Here is a 15,559-nt window from a genome sequence, read left to right on the forward strand (position 1 = left end):
GGGGCTATTGTAAATGGTATTGATTTGGTAATTTCCTCTTTGAGGTTCTCTTTGTTGGTGTAAAGGAACCCAACTGATTTTTGTATGTTTAACTTGTATCCTGAAACTTTGCTGAAATCTGTTAGTTCCAGTAGTTTTCTTGTGGATTCTTTAGGGTTTTCTGTGTATAAGATCACATCATCTGCAAATACAGGTACTTTGACTTCTTCCCTACCAATTTGGATGCCCTTTATTTCTTTTTCTAGCCTAATTGCTCTGGTTAGGACCTCCAGCACAATGTTGAATAGAGTGGTGATAGAGGGCATCCTTGTCTGGTTCCTGTTCTCAAGGGGAATGTGTTCAGACTCTCTCCATTTAGGATGATGTTGGCTGTTGGCTTTGAATAAATGCCCTTAATTATACTGACGAATTTCCCTTCTATTTCTATTTTGTTGAGAGTTTTTATCATGAATGGGTGTTGGACTTTGTTCAATGCCTTTTTTGCATCGATTGATAAGATCACGTGGTTCTTGTCTTTAGTTTTATTTATGTGATGGATTACATTGATTGTTTTTCTAATGTTGAACCGTCCCTGCATACCTGATATAAATCCGACTTGATCATGGTGAATTATGTTTTTCATGTGTTGCTGAATTCTGTTACCTAGAATTTTGTTGAAGATTTTTGTGTCAATGTTCATATGGGATATTGGTCTGTAATTTTGTTTTTTTGTGGTGTCTTTTCCTGGTTTTGGTATCAGGATTATGCTGGCTTCATAGAATGAGTTTGGGAGTATTCCATCCTTTTCTATGCTCTGGAATACCTTTAGTAGAAGTGGTGTTATCTCTTCTCTGAAAGTTTGGTAGAATTCTCCAGTGAACTGATGGGCACTCTTATGGTGTTCTGTTTTTCCAAGGTAAGGACTCACAAGTGTTGGCCATATAGCTTTTTTTTAAAAAAAATTTTATTGTGGTAAATATGTATGTAACAAATCGTCTGCCATTTCAACATTCTTCATGTGGATAATCCAGTGACATTAATTGTGTTTATCATGTTGTTCAACCATTACCATTATCCAATTCCAAATTTTTTCATCACTCTTAACAGAAGCTCAGTGTCCCCTAAACAGTGAGTCCCACTTTTCCCCTCCATGTCACCTGCATATGGCTGCATAGGGTTTCCAAGGCTGTAATCCTTATGGGGGACCCTGGTTGCACAGTGGTTAAGCACTGGGCTGCTAACTGAAAGGTTGGTGGTTTGAACCCACCAGCCATTCCATGGGAGAAAGATGTTGCAGTCTGCTTTCATACAGATTACAGCCTTGGAAACCCTATGGGGCAGTTCTACTATGGTAGCTATGAGTTAGAACCAACTCAATGGCAGTGGATTTTAATCTTTACAAAAGCACACGGCCCTGTCTCTCTCCTGGGGAGCTGCTTGTGGGTTTGAACCACCAACCTTTCAGTTAGCAGCTGAGTACTTTAACCACTGCACCACTAGGGATCCTTCCTTGCACATAGTAGGCATATTATATATGTGTTGCTGTTGTTGTTAGGTGCTATCTAGTTGGTTCCAACTCATTAACGACCCTGTGTGCAACAGAATGAAACAGTGCCTGGTCCTGCGCCATCCTCACAATCTTTGCTATATTTGAGCCCGTTGTTGCAGCCAGTATGTCAGTCCAGCACATTGAGGGTCTTCCTCTTTTTCACTGACCCTCTGTTTTACCAAGTATGATGCCCTTCTCCAGGGACTGGTCCCTCCTGATAACATGTCCAAAGTACGTAAGACGAAGTCTTGCCATCCTCCTATCTAAGGAGCATTTTGGTTGTATTTCTTCCAACAGAGATTGTTCATTCTTCTGGCAGTCCATGATAGTCAGTATTCTTCACCAACACTGTGATTCAAAGGCATCAATTCTTCTTAAATCTTCCTTATGCATTGTCTAGTTTTTGCTTGCATATGAAGTGACTGAAAATACCATGGCTTGGGTCAGGCATGCGTTAGTCCTCAAAGAGACATCTTTGCTTTTTAATACTTTAAAAAGGTCTTTTGCAGCAGATTTGCCCAATGTAGTACGCCATTTGATATCTTGATTGCTGCTTCCGCGGGTGTTGATTGGGATTATATATATAGTGCTTGTTATTGCCACATCTTTCTCCTGTGGAGCCACTTGTGGTTTCAAACCACCAACCTTTCCAGTTAACAGCTGAGCTCTTTAACCACTGCCCCACCAGGGCTCCTATTACTGCTATTAGGTTGGATAAATTGTATTGAACCCATGGCAAAACCCACACTAAACAAAATTTTATTCTACTTGAGTCATGTAATGTTTTCCTGAGTACAGTGTGTGAAAAATGCAACCTTCTTGAAAATCCCGTGTCGAAATATGAGACCATTTTAAAAAACTTAATTGAAATATCTGTTTGAATTCTTACTGGAAGAAATTGTTTTTCCATGTGTAAACTGGCAATACCTCCATCTTTTCAAGTTTTGCTTGATGATACAATTGGTTAAAATTTGAGGGAGAAACAACGCTTTCTACAAATAAATAGAACCCTTGGTTTTCTATGGTACCAAACATCAATACCAAAAAGTTTAATGATTCTCAGTCATTTGGCTTTTTTTTTCTCAGCAGATTAACTTTTTTAAAGCAGTTTTTCCCTAAAATTTCTACTTTATCTTTTAACAAAAAGAGAGTATACTGTATAAAAAACCAAAAAACCCATTGCTGTAGAGTCAACAGAGTAGAACTGCTCCACAGAGTTTTCAAGGAGCGGCTAGTGGATTTGAACTGCCAACACTTTGGTCAGCAGCCGTAGCACTTAAGCGCTATGCCACCAGGGCTCAGAAGGTATTATACTGCTGTCTACTAACTTCTTTTTTTCCTTAACCCTGAAGCACGCGTATTTATCATATTATTAAATGGCTTCTTAATGATTTTTAATAGCCACATAATGGTTCGTTGTTTGAATTTATCATCCTGTGTTTAATCATTCCTCTATTGTTCTGTGTTTCAGGTTGATATCTTCCTCCCTACCCCATTCATATTTAATCCTTCCCTGTGCCTTGCCAACCCTGATTAATCCAAGTCTTGCCAATTCTCCATCTGTGCCATCAGCATTGTCCTCCAATGTCTTGTCCCCTCATTCAGGTTCTCAGTAAAGCAATAACATCCCAGTCTGTCTTGCTCTTAATAACAGTTTTTCTTCTCCAAACTGTTGCAAGCACCAGTGCCAGCCTTGTCCACTCTTCTGATCATATCACAATAAATAAAACATTCTTGGCTTCATGATTTTCATAGTGATTCGCCCTTGGCTATTCTAATTATGGATCATCTTTGGGCATTTACGTGTCCTTTAAAGATCTGCTAACAGTGACAACTTGATAATGTGTGAAAACACCTTGAAAAAGTTAAAATATGCTAGCAAATGAAAGGGGATAAAATTATTGGTAGAGGCCAGAAGACAGAAAAAGTGGAAAGGGAAATATTTTGAGCAAAGTGAACAGAAAGCATCTTTATTATAAACGCTGTAGTATACATGCTGAAACTCAGTGGAGGAACTAATTTGCTTCTCTGTGATTTGATGTACCTTCAGCTTTTTTAGGGGGCATGTAAGGAAAGGAGTCAGCATCCTTTTCTTTGTTGTGTATAGAAAAGAATACCAGTGTCACTGAAAAAATTGTGTTTTAGAGCAGGAGAAGCTTTTTTTCCTGTGATGTTTATTTGTTTTATAGGGAAGGGAATACAATCTAAATATATTTTTATCTGCTTCAGATTATAGAAGAAATGGTTATTAAACTACATGTTTAGACCATTTATGTCATTTTATAACCTAGCCTAGTAGTACAGGGTAATTTTATATTTTATAAATCAACATTTCAAATTCTCGAGTTTTTCCAACTCTCTTTTGGACTCCATTCTACGTCTCTAGAAATTGTTCACTGTTATAAAAAAATTTGAATTGCCAGCCGAATAGACAGTGTAATCTTTTTTCAAGTTTTCCCCAAGCCTGCCCTGTAATACCTCCTCACTTGCCACCAAAACTAGACCAAGCCTTTTTTTATATGCCCTTTTGCCATGTCATAGTATAAAGTTATGTCAAATTCTGTCTGTTGCTTTCCCAGTTTCTTTTAGCCTTCATCTTGGCTTTATCTGGATGTTTGTTACTTCTCGCACGATCCTCTAGATGTTGATTCATTTTCTTATCTGTCTTGATGTCTTTCCTTTTATGTCTACTCTCTGGGTCTGGATTGGATTGGCAGTCACACCACTTACGTGTTCTCGCAGGCAGGTTTCATTAGCATGCTCTTTTCTTCCCTCTCAACTCATTAACCAAGATGGAATACAGCATTGGCACAATTTTAGTAGTTACTCATTTCCTAGCCTAAGTATTTTTATTTTTTTTCCTTCCAGATGACTTTGTTTTACTAAAGCTAATTAGAACATAGTTTTACAAATTTTTGTTTAGTTTTCAAATGGTTACCTGAGGATTTGTACTCTCTGTAGCTCCAACATGGCTCTATTTTGGAATTTTTGTTATATTACTAAGTGGTGTGCAATGTCAGGGAAGCTACTGAATGTTGTTGAACTTGTTTCCTCAGCTGGTAACTGGAGATAAAAAGCTTTAGGTAGGTCACTGCCAAGCATAGAGAATCCCTTAATAAGGTCAACTGCTGTATCATTATTGTTACTGATGTTATTGTTGCTTTGGTCACTATGGCAACTTCTCCTTCTCGTTTTCTTCCTCCTACAGATATTGCCTTCTCATTAACTGTGATGAATTGAAGAATTTGATGTCCTTTGTGCTAATTATCTGGTATTTTCCTTCCTGATTATGAAGTGCTTAAACAGTCACTTAAAATTTTTTTTTATCGTGAAATTAAAAATGTATATAAAAAATGCATAAAACATAAATGTATAGTTTATAACAAATTATAAAGTGAACACTTGTAATTACTACTCAGTTTAAGAAATTGAACATTGCCAGGACTCTATTGTATGTCCTTCCTGACCATAATCCTTTTCCCTTACACCAGAAGTAACCACTAACCTGATTTTATAGTTATCACTTCTTTGCCTTTCTTTATACTTTTTTTTTTAAACACCTGTATATGCATTTCTAAAAGAAATAGTTTAGTTTTGGCTATTTTTCAACATTACGTAAATAGAGTAGTATAGTATTTATTCTTTTGTGCCTGCCTTTATTTGCTCAATTTTTTTTTTTAAAGATTCATCCATGTTATACCTAACAGTAAGCTTTCATTTTCATTGTTGTATACAATTTTATTGTAAGAATATATCATTATTTATCAGACCTGCTATGGGTTATTTACCATTTTGGGCTATTACAAAGAATTCTGTTAAACACATTTTTGTATCTGTATTTCGATATACGGGTATATGAGGCTTTTTTATGTTGTTGTTTGTTTGCTTTTTAAATAAAAGTCTATACATAGGAATAGAATTTCTGGGTAGTAAGATCACATTCACTTTCTTCAAATCTCATAGACAGGAGCAATGCCAGGTGATACAAATGGACAGATACTGTATTAAGTGATAATACTACCTTGAGATTAGAACCATTGGTTTACCACATCTTTACAGGTTATAGATCACAAAGATGGTCCAGGTCGACAGGAACAGGAGTAGGGTTGTGATAAGAGTTAGGTAAGATGAAAGGGATCAACATTTAGTTGAAAAGTGAGAATGCCTCAGAAAATCTGTGAGTAAATTTCATGTCATCATAGTCAGACCATTTTTCAGGAGTTCATAACATTCTTTACAATATTGTCCTCCATGAATCTGTGACAGTGGTTTATGTTTTCTGTACATTATGAAGAAGGAGTTTGGGCAGCTGGGGGACAATTGACTGATCCTCAGCCACATAGTAATAAAAGGGACACAACTCTTATAGGACTGAGATTTCCTATGCCCCTTCCTAAGAGGAAGGGAGATACTAGTACTCTTACCAAAAGAGAAGGAAAAAGAATCTGGTCAGAAGTGAAGAATGAGAAAAGGAAACATTTTATTCAGTTAAATTAAAGATTGTACTAAAAACAATGGGGTGGCTATAAGAAGATTGTATGGTGGAACATAACAGGCCACAGCAGTTTGGGTATCTTTGCATATAATTGTACAAAATGTGCTCTAAGTGAGCCAGTGTACTATAATCAAACATGGTATAGTTGAAGAATGGTGCCTATGTGTTCCATCACATGCTTGCTCTGCACTGAGGTGCCCTGCCAAGACAGCTACATGAATTGTTCTTCCTGTGCCCTGGCTAATCTCAAAGGGAAAGCAGGAGGGCAGATAGCTTGTTGAGTTATTTCCCTGACTACCTGAGAAAGTTGAAGTTTGAGAATTAATAAAGTCTTAGTGGCATTGTGTCCATCTTAATTTAAGATTAATTTAAAGTGTTTGGACACCATATTAAGATCAATCATGATAAAAAGGGAAAGAGTGAGGAACTACTGTTTTCATTTTGGAATCATATCAAATTAGGGTTGTTTTTACAATTGGTATATGCTTCCTAAGTTGAATAAGTAGTATTTGTGACAGACTTTATTTGACGATGCTTTTAACATGCAGAACAAAACCTTAAATTTACTTGCTTTTGTAATTTCTGATGGATATGGGGATTTGTAGGTATCATTTCCATAGACATAAAAACTAACTTATGATTCACCGGAGATCTGTCTCTGTGCCGTATTGACTTGATTTCTTATATTACTTCTGAATGGTCCCTGAATGTGTGGAGTTGGTGATGGTTTTTGTGCTTTTGCTATTATGCCTTTCCTGGAAAACAAAGTGAGCTTTTCATGGTTGAGTAAACACATTGATGTATTATGAAACTGTCAGACTCTTTCAACAATTCGCATAAGCTCAATTATTCAAATATGTGACTCTTTTGAATGGCTTTTGTGCCAGCTAATGCTTTAGTATAACCAGCATAAAGAAATTTCAATACTTTTCCTCTAAGAATTTAAACTTCAGCCGTATGATTAAAGAAATCCAAAGGATTAGTCCTTTTGTTGAGCCCTTCCTTCATTATCATATACAGCTAATTGGTAGCATTCATTTGCTGAGATTCATAGTTTACTTTTCCTTAAAATATCTTTCTTTTTGTTCAAATAGAAGTAATTTAAAAAAGTCATTCATGCATTATTCTTATCACCTAACAAAACTTTTTTTTCTTATGTTCACCTACCTGTCAGTCTGCATACAGGTATGCTTTTTTAGTATACCTGCAGTTTTTAGTGCATCTGCAATTTTGTTTTCTATTTTAGTTATATTTGCATTGTAAACCTTTTTCAAGTTCCATGGTCCTCATAATCGTTTTTATTGTTTGCATAATATTCAACTATTTAATCACATATTAATCATTTCTCCTATTTGACAAGTGTGGTTTCCAGTTTTTCATTTTTACGGATAATGTTGCAAAGTTAGTATTTGTATACTATAGCTTATTTTTTTTATTTTCAATTGTGTAATGGTGACAGATACCCAGAAGTATCATTATAATGTCAGTAGACTTGAAAAATTTTTATGGTTTATGTATTAACCAATTGAAGCTACAAATACATACAGAGAAATACTTTGTACCTAGTTTCTCTCAGTGGTAACATCTCACATGAAGATACTAGAATATCAAAACCAGGAAATTGACTTTGGTACCATGCTCATTAGTTTTTAAAAGACACATTGTGTTAAATTTCATATTAGTCAGAAGTTTACATTGCAAATATATGTGAGACCTATGTGAAACTCTTTTGTCTTTCAGCAATTTTTCCAGCTAGTCCGATTACGAAAGCTTGGACTTAGTGATAATGAGATTCAGCGGCTCCCTCCAGAAATAGCAAACTTTATGCAGCTGGTGGAACTTGACGTGTCTCGAAATGGTAAGGAAAAGATTACACTTACATTATCCATTTGTCTCTTCTGATGGTGGGGGTATTTTTCGTAAATATTGCTGGATATATGTTATTGGAAGTGCTTTTCCTTATAGTTAAGGGAAAGCTATGCATAAATTTTGGGATGAAATTAATATGATAAATATCTGCCATTTTTGAATAGTAAAGCCAACTTCTAGGTATTTACCAAAGAAATTTCATAACCATTTCTTTTCAAAGATAAATTTCTCAAAGTAGGTTCAGCCTAATTCATAGTGATAGAGTTACCTAGGAAATCATTTAATCTAGCCCCTCATTTTACTGAACATGAAATTGAGGACTAGTGGTGTGGCTTTTTGTTGCAGTGCTTAGATGCTGCTGAAGCTGGGGGAAACCTGCTCAGGGGAAGGATTGATTTCTCCTGGCTGGAGCTGAATCGCCTGGTATGCTCTTGTGAGAATCTGTCCTCCTGCAATGAACAGTCCTGCTTGCTGTTCAGGCATGTTCTGTCATTTTAATTTATTTTAAATTAGACTGGTGATGGTTCTGCCCACTTGAATTTGTGTAGTATATTTGTGAGTTTATTTTGATTTCCAGATTTCACTATTATTTCCTTTTTATTGAACATTCTAATAGGTTATTTGTTGTCGTTGTGTGCCATTTAGTTGATTCCAACTCATAGCAACTCTACAGGACAATGTAGAACGGCCTCATAGGGTTTCCTAGGCTGTAATATTCTCGGGAGCAGATTGCCAGGTCTTTTCTCCTGTGGAGCAGCTCCAGAGTTTGAACCATCGACCTTTTGGTTAGAAGCTGAGCACTTAACCATTGCACCACTGGGGCTCCTTAATTATGCTTAATCTTTTAGATGGATACTCTGGTTTAACCCTGTGTTTCATAACTCTTACAATACTCTCTGAGTGGGGTGGTACCCCTACTTATAACAGGATATTATTACTTTAAGTTAAAGTGGTAGCTCCCGGTGGTCCTGTCTTTACTAATGGGATTCAGGTCTTGCAAGGATGTTGCAATAATTTTAAAAGACACATTGTTATAAATTTCACCTTGGCCAAAAAGTTTACACCTGAATATAGACCGAAATATAGTCTGAATTGTTTATAAAAAGGATAATATTTTGTTTTGCATTTTACTTTTGCTTTCCCTGCAAAAATATTTAAGTTTCTTCTCAATGAACCTGAGGTCTGGGTCTTTCAATCTGATGTCTTCCACAGAAACCCCAAGGCTTAGATACAGTACTTTTCGGTGAGTCATTATTATAATGCAGCAGTGGTAATCAGTACTTGACTGAAAACATGGTGAAGAAAAAAATGATTTGTTTTTTCAGTTTTAACAGCTTTTAAATTGGTCTGTCATCTGTTGGATTTTATAAATTGAAAAGTGTCTTTATGCTGACCTGTGTTTTTGACATAGGTTCTCCTCTTTCATGAAAATTATTTCTTGAAGGTACAGGGAAACAGTTAGTATTTTGGGGAGGCTTGTTTTAGACTGGCTTAAGTGGTTGCAGGGAACCCAGATCTGCTTCAGTAAAGGGGATTTGATTGTAAGGATGACTGTGAAGCTGACATCCCAAAAGCATTGGCTCCAGCTCATATGAGGTTGTCGTGGGCTTCACAGCCTCTGTCTTACAGTGTATCAGCTTCTTTCTTCATGGGTGCTTTCTTCTCACCTCCCTGTTTACCTGCTCTCTTGGAACTGGCTTGTGGGACCTCCAGATCCAACATTTTATACCCTCTCTCAGTGCAATTTTTGGCTTCTGCCTTTGCTGTAGCATCCGATTTGCTACTGACAAATATCTAAGTGAGGAATGATTGGCACAGCTCATCTTTTGATGCAACCAAAGTCCATAAGCCACTGATCACTGAGCACCCTAGAGATTGGCTGCTCCGGGAGAGGGGTGGCCAGCAGTTCAAAGCATGGCCCTGCCCCTCAGCCCAGAGGTTGTTGATGGGCAGCTTCCTTGAGCCTGGAGTGTGTGGTGAGGCAGGCACTTTAGGCCTGGTCTCACTAGCCCTGGTGGCACAGTGGTTAAGCACTCAGCTGCTAACTGGAAAGTCGGCAGTTTAAAAGCTGCTCCATGGGAGAAAAGATGTGGCAGTCTGCTTCCTTAAAGATTACAGCCTTGGAAGCCCTAAGGGGCAGTTCTCCTCTGTCCTGTAGGGTTGCTGTTGGTTTTTGGTTCTGACTAGAACTTGCCTCGAGGGCTGTTCTGTGTTATACTTATTTAAGGCCCGTGTAATTGAGACTAATCTCTCTTGTTTTAGCAATTATCTGTCGTAAAGAGTGTCTGGCTATTAACTCTGCAAGGAAGCAGTGACTTTGTAAAATGGTCACTGAAATCACAAAATCTGAAGAACTAAAATAGCAATTTTGAAATTGGCATTAGAAAGGAAAATAAACAGGGGTCCAGAAATACTTGAGAAAGAGGGAAAGTATTGTCTTTAATTATTTGTCAGGAAGGAAAACATAGAGCTTGTCAGTTCCTAGTCCCGTTATTAACTTTAATGGGATGCCCTGTGGGAAGTCTGCATTGTCAGCTGCCAATTTCACAAGTTCCCACATAGAGCTATTTCTTTTCAAACATTCATAGCTAGGAAGAAGGGATACATGCCACTTACTATGTGTCCATTTTTACCTTCCAGCATGTTGATAAAAGAAGCAAAGCTTTCACCGAAGGCAAAAAGTTCCCTTTCCTCAGCAAACCTAGCCTCTTTTTTTTTCCCCCTTCATTTTCAATTTTCTCTTCTGCAGGTGCTTAAGGATTTTGCAGAGCCTTTACTTTTTTATCAGGCACTTTTAGAAATGCTGTGAGAGAGTTAATTATCCCCTCCTGAGTTGGCAGAGCTCAGTCAGTAACATCATGGAGACAGGGAGAGAGAGAGAGGGAGAGAGTGTGTGTGTGTGTGGATATGGGGGACAACATGGAGGAGACTATGAAAACACTGCACAGATGACAGAGCAGAACAAGGTCACGTTTACTGTAACCAGCAGGGACATGTGTTTCCTCTCTGTCTCCTTTTTTTTTCTTTGCAGATAAAATCACATTAATGTGAATTTCCTCAGCAACTGAGGCAACTGAGTAGATAAATAAGTCACAAAGCCTGCATCCTGAGAGGCAATGTGAGAAACCTTGCTTTATGTGGATGAAGGCATTTGTATGAGTTTGGGGTGGTGTCTGGAGGCCTATATGAAACTCTGGCTACCCTTTTGAGTCCCTGCCCAGCCCCTGGGTTGAGGCAAGGCCATAACCAGGCTGACCACTGCTGTCATGGTGGCTTCCTCAAGTCCTGATTTTCCAGAGAGTGTTGCTTTGACTGTGGAGAAGGAAGGCAGGGTGTTGGTATCAGACCACTCAAATCCATCGGATCAGTGCTTGTCAAACTTGAGTGTGCAATGAATTCCCTGAGGATTTCATTAAAATGCAGATTCTGACGCAGTAGGTCTGGAGTGGAGCTTGAGATCTTGCATTGCTAAGAAGCTCCCAGGTAATGCTGACCTTGCTGGTCTGCCGACTGCACTGAGTAGCAAGATATTAGACGTCACCACCACCAAGCCTGCTACTAATGTGATTAGGAGCACAAGTTCACTCAGCCACTGCTACTGCCCTCTCCCACCTTCCCATGTGGAAAGTGGGAAATCTTCAGGATATTCCTGGTTAAAGGATAAGATGCTAGAGCTGACTAAAGCTCATATTTGCTTTGATTCCAGAAGCAAAATTAGACTTTTCCTCATGTTCCCTTGCTCAAGTGAGGGAGAAAAGACAAGTTTCATATTTCTCTCCAAAAGAAGTCTGTAAGGAGGAGAGTTTTTACAGGCTCATTTCCTGGTTCTCCAAACACTGACTTTTTTGGCCTTGTTGTCTGATACTTTAGGCGTGAAGTCAAGAGGATTGTGTGTTGTGTTAGAAAAGAGAAGGGTGAATGTAGGGAGAAAGAGGGCAATGCTTATGGACTTGTATAGGCTTTGAGGATTTTTTTTGGAGCCAAAAGTAGAGAGGCTTGGGATAGGCACGGTTTGTACAGTTTAGATCCTAGAATGACTAGATGTGCTCTGCAGACAAGTTCCTGGGCTGGAGCCCTGGTTCTGCCCCTCAGCACCTGGTTGACTCTGGGAAGCCCCTCCCTGATGGTGCTGGCCCTTATTTCATGGACAAGACCCTGCTTCCAACATAAACACAGTGAGAGTTGAGGGAAGTAACACACTCATGTACTAACTAGGTGGATTATTTTCTTACCAGGCAGATGGCTAAAGTATATATGGGAAAACAGAAACCAGTGCTTTCCCTGAACATATCAAGAATGATTGAAGTATGTGAAATTGATATCTGACTATGCTGTTAAAATTTTGTCTAAAAAAAGTAGCAAATGGCTTAGAATTAAGGTCTGAAGCAGTCTTCTGTGGTAAACTGCATACACTTCAATGTCTTAAAAAAAAAAAAAAACTCATTGCCATCGAGTTGATTCCAACTCATTGCAACCCTATAAGATAGAATGGAACTGCCCCATAGGGTTTCCAAGGAGTGGCTGGTGAATTTGAACTGCTGACCTTTTGGTTAGCAGCCAAGCTCTTAACCACTATGCCACCAGGGCTCCACTTCAATGTCTAGACTTTGTTAATATCTGTTTACTCTGCTTGCTGAGCCTTAGCTGTTCAAGAAAAAGGACCTGTGGATACGTGAGAAGAGGTATTACCCCATAGTAGTATCTTGCAATCCAAGAATCTAGGGCAGACTTTCTTAATGCATCACAGTCCTGCCCCAAGGGTTAGCCATTTGAAATTTATAGTCTATACTGTAATTTGACTTACTTACATCACACTACTATATCATTATCTATTTAGTTCAGTTTTTCCCAAAGTGTAAGGCTTACACCACCAGCACACTGCTAGAAATGATGTTGAGTGTTACTGAGAAATAGCAATTTTTAATATTGTATTATGGTGAGAAAGTTATCCTTTTTCCTTTTGTATTGCCATCTAATACTATAGTGCATTTATTGCTGGATTTATCTTCTGTTTCTGGTGGTGACAGTAGCTTTCTAGTCATATTAGTGATTTGAAAAAAAAATTTCTCCTTTAAAAATAAATCGTAGTCCAATTTCAAAAGGTGATTTAAAAGAATGAGGTGAATAACAGAGAATATAGGTGATATACCAATATGGGAAAAATTGTAAGAGTCCACGGGGATATTGGAAGTTAAGGAGACACTGGTTAGAATTAGCATACCATGCCAGAAGGGTCATGAGTTTATTTCTCTTATGGGGCAAAATAAGATTGTAAAAAGAAAAAATGCATGGTCGGGAACTGTGCACCCGGCTAATTATTTTGCAAGTTTGAATTAACAGGAAATTAAATAACAAGTGAGATAGTTTTAGTACAAGCCATCACTAGGACTGGGACAACCCTTCAGAGTGTGTAGACAACAAGGTCATCGTCCCTTCTCTTCTCAGGTCTAAACTTTGATTAAATTCTTCAGTTAATTGCCCTCTGTCCAACCAAGAGATGATGATAAGTGTCTGTGGTCTGTAGCTGTGGGTTTGTTTAATGAAATCTCAAACCAATCTCAAAGCCTGCTGGAATGACCTTGTATAACATCAAGTGTTGGTGCTTTTGGGTATGCCCTGAAAAAAGCTCTTTCTGGCCAACAATAAATTTAGTGTGCCTAGAATGCCAGAGTCAAGCCATCGTTCTCTCCTTCCTTTCTTGGCTGCCTAATCGGGCCCAAGTTTACCTGTCTGTTTAGCAAGAGCTGGACTTAACATTACAGTAGGCAAGTTTTCTTGTCACTGTTGTGTTAAAGTAGTACAGAAGACATTCAGTGAAGGGAAGCACACCACAGCGTTTGCACTGCCTAATGATTAGAGAGCTAGGCAATATCCAGCCCAGAGCTGGCTTTCTTGATTTTGCAAGTACGTGCTATTGTTTTCCTGTCGTGAGCTTTTTATGTCTTTTGCTGTCTCTTTTGTTAGGATGAAATATAAAAATAAAGAAAAAACGTAATTGCCTTCTATTCACATTCTATTTCTAGACAATAATTTTAAAAGTGGAGGTAGAAAGAAGTTGGGCTTCTGTGATGTTTTCTAGTCACCTTTCCATGCAATTTTTGTTTGTTTTTTGTTTTGTTTTTAGGAAACATTGTTTAAATGTGAAGATGGATAGAAACCATTTCAAACACTGAAAAGGTTGCGATAAACTTTACAAATGAATCCCTTTTGATGAGCATATTTTACTTTTCTTTTTTTTCTTGGGATCCCCCAAATATCTAAGTCCTTTCTTACTCCCATCTAGAAGGGTCTCTGTAGGTTGCCTGCCTTCCAGTTGGTTTGCCAGAACAAAAGTATAGATAAGTAAATTATTGTTACTTTGTTACTCTTCTTTATTATGTTAATATGGGTATGTGCCATTATCAGAAAAGTTATGACTGTACTGAGTTAGTTGTAGGTTTATATAACTTCCTCCTTCTCCCCTCTCTTTTTCTTTTGCTCCCTTTTTTTTTAAATCAGCAGGTCTGTAATAGAGATGGCAACCTCTGAATTTCAGAACAACACCTTCTGAATATATATTTTAGGTCAACAGGCTCTTTATTTAGTCCCAAGTTCTCTAAATGCTCTAGTCATTGAATTTTTCACTGCTTTTTCTATTTTAAGTAGCACCTTATCTTTCTCCCTTCCTCAATTCCTTCCTAATTCATTCATTCACTCGGTCTTTACTTGTTATGCTGAGCGCTAGATGTTGAACTTTCCAAAACAATAGTGGATTTATACAGAGCAGGCCAAGTTACAGAAGCAAAGATAATTGCAGTTGTTTCTCCTGAAATAACCCAACATGTGGGATGACAGTTTCTGCTCCCTTTTTAATTAGGCAATTTATGTGGCTATTGGGTCGACAGCTTCCAGTTCTACAAGGGATTGAGGATGATTGGTCATGTTGCTTCACTTTGATTTTGAGGTCACCTGTTTTGTCATGTGAATCTGGCTTGAGCCAAATGATGCTGAGCCTCCAGGCAGCTGAAGGCATCCTTCAAACAGTGCATTGCATCTCTTTGTCAGGGTGGTGACAGCAACATCATGCTCCTACCACTGCAAACAGTGCTCTGAGCTTATTAGACTAGAAAAGACAATCTGAAAAAGGGATGAAGGAGCTGCGAAGAAAAGAGGGAATAAGGAGCTGTACCAAGAACTGCAACTTGAGGATTATATATAGAAATGATGATTTGATTTTAAATTAGCTTTAAAAGTGTTGAATAAATCCTCAGTCTAACATGTCTGCTCAAAGCCAATAATGGAAACGATCCTGAATTATTTTCAGTTTGAAAAAGCCTTGGGCCCTGGCTTTTTTTTTTTCTTTTTTTCTTCCTTTTTTTAAGTAAATGCTTACTAATATCTTCCTATAGCTCATAATAATAATAATAATTTTACTTGAAGCAACATTTATTGAGTGTGTAGTATGTGTAAGGAAACCCTGTTGGCATAGTGGTTAAGGGTTTGGCTGCTAACTAAAAAGTCGGCAGTTTGAATCCACCAGGCACTAGTTGGAAACCCTATGGGGCAGTTCTGCTCTGTCCGAAGGAGTCGCTGTGAGTTGGAATTGACTCGATGGCAGTGAGTTAGTACGTGTAAGACTCTGCTAAATTCTTTTGGGCCTTAAGGACGTAAATGTACAGACACAACAG

General features: G+C 38.1%; 1 protein-coding gene across 2 annotated transcripts in view; it reads left to right on the forward strand.

The window, feature by feature from the left end:
• LRRC1 (leucine rich repeat containing 1) overlaps positions 1-15,559 on the forward strand; it is a 156,092-nt gene that overhangs the window by 54,398 nt on the left and 86,135 nt on the right. For both annotated transcript variants that reach the window (XM_004386817.2, XM_023741111.1), the window contains exon 2: positions 7,764-7,881. In XM_004386817.2, the coding sequence (XP_004386874.1) occupies positions 7,764-7,881 (118 nt within the window). The remainder of the gene's footprint in view (positions 1-7,763; positions 7,882-15,559) is intronic.

Source organism: Trichechus manatus, unplaced genomic scaffold (assembly GCF_000243295.1).
Source record: "Trichechus manatus latirostris isolate Lorelei unplaced genomic scaffold, TriManLat1.0 scaffold00172, whole genome shotgun sequence".
NCBI classification, from domain to species: domain Eukaryota; kingdom Metazoa; phylum Chordata; class Mammalia; order Sirenia; family Trichechidae; genus Trichechus; species Trichechus manatus.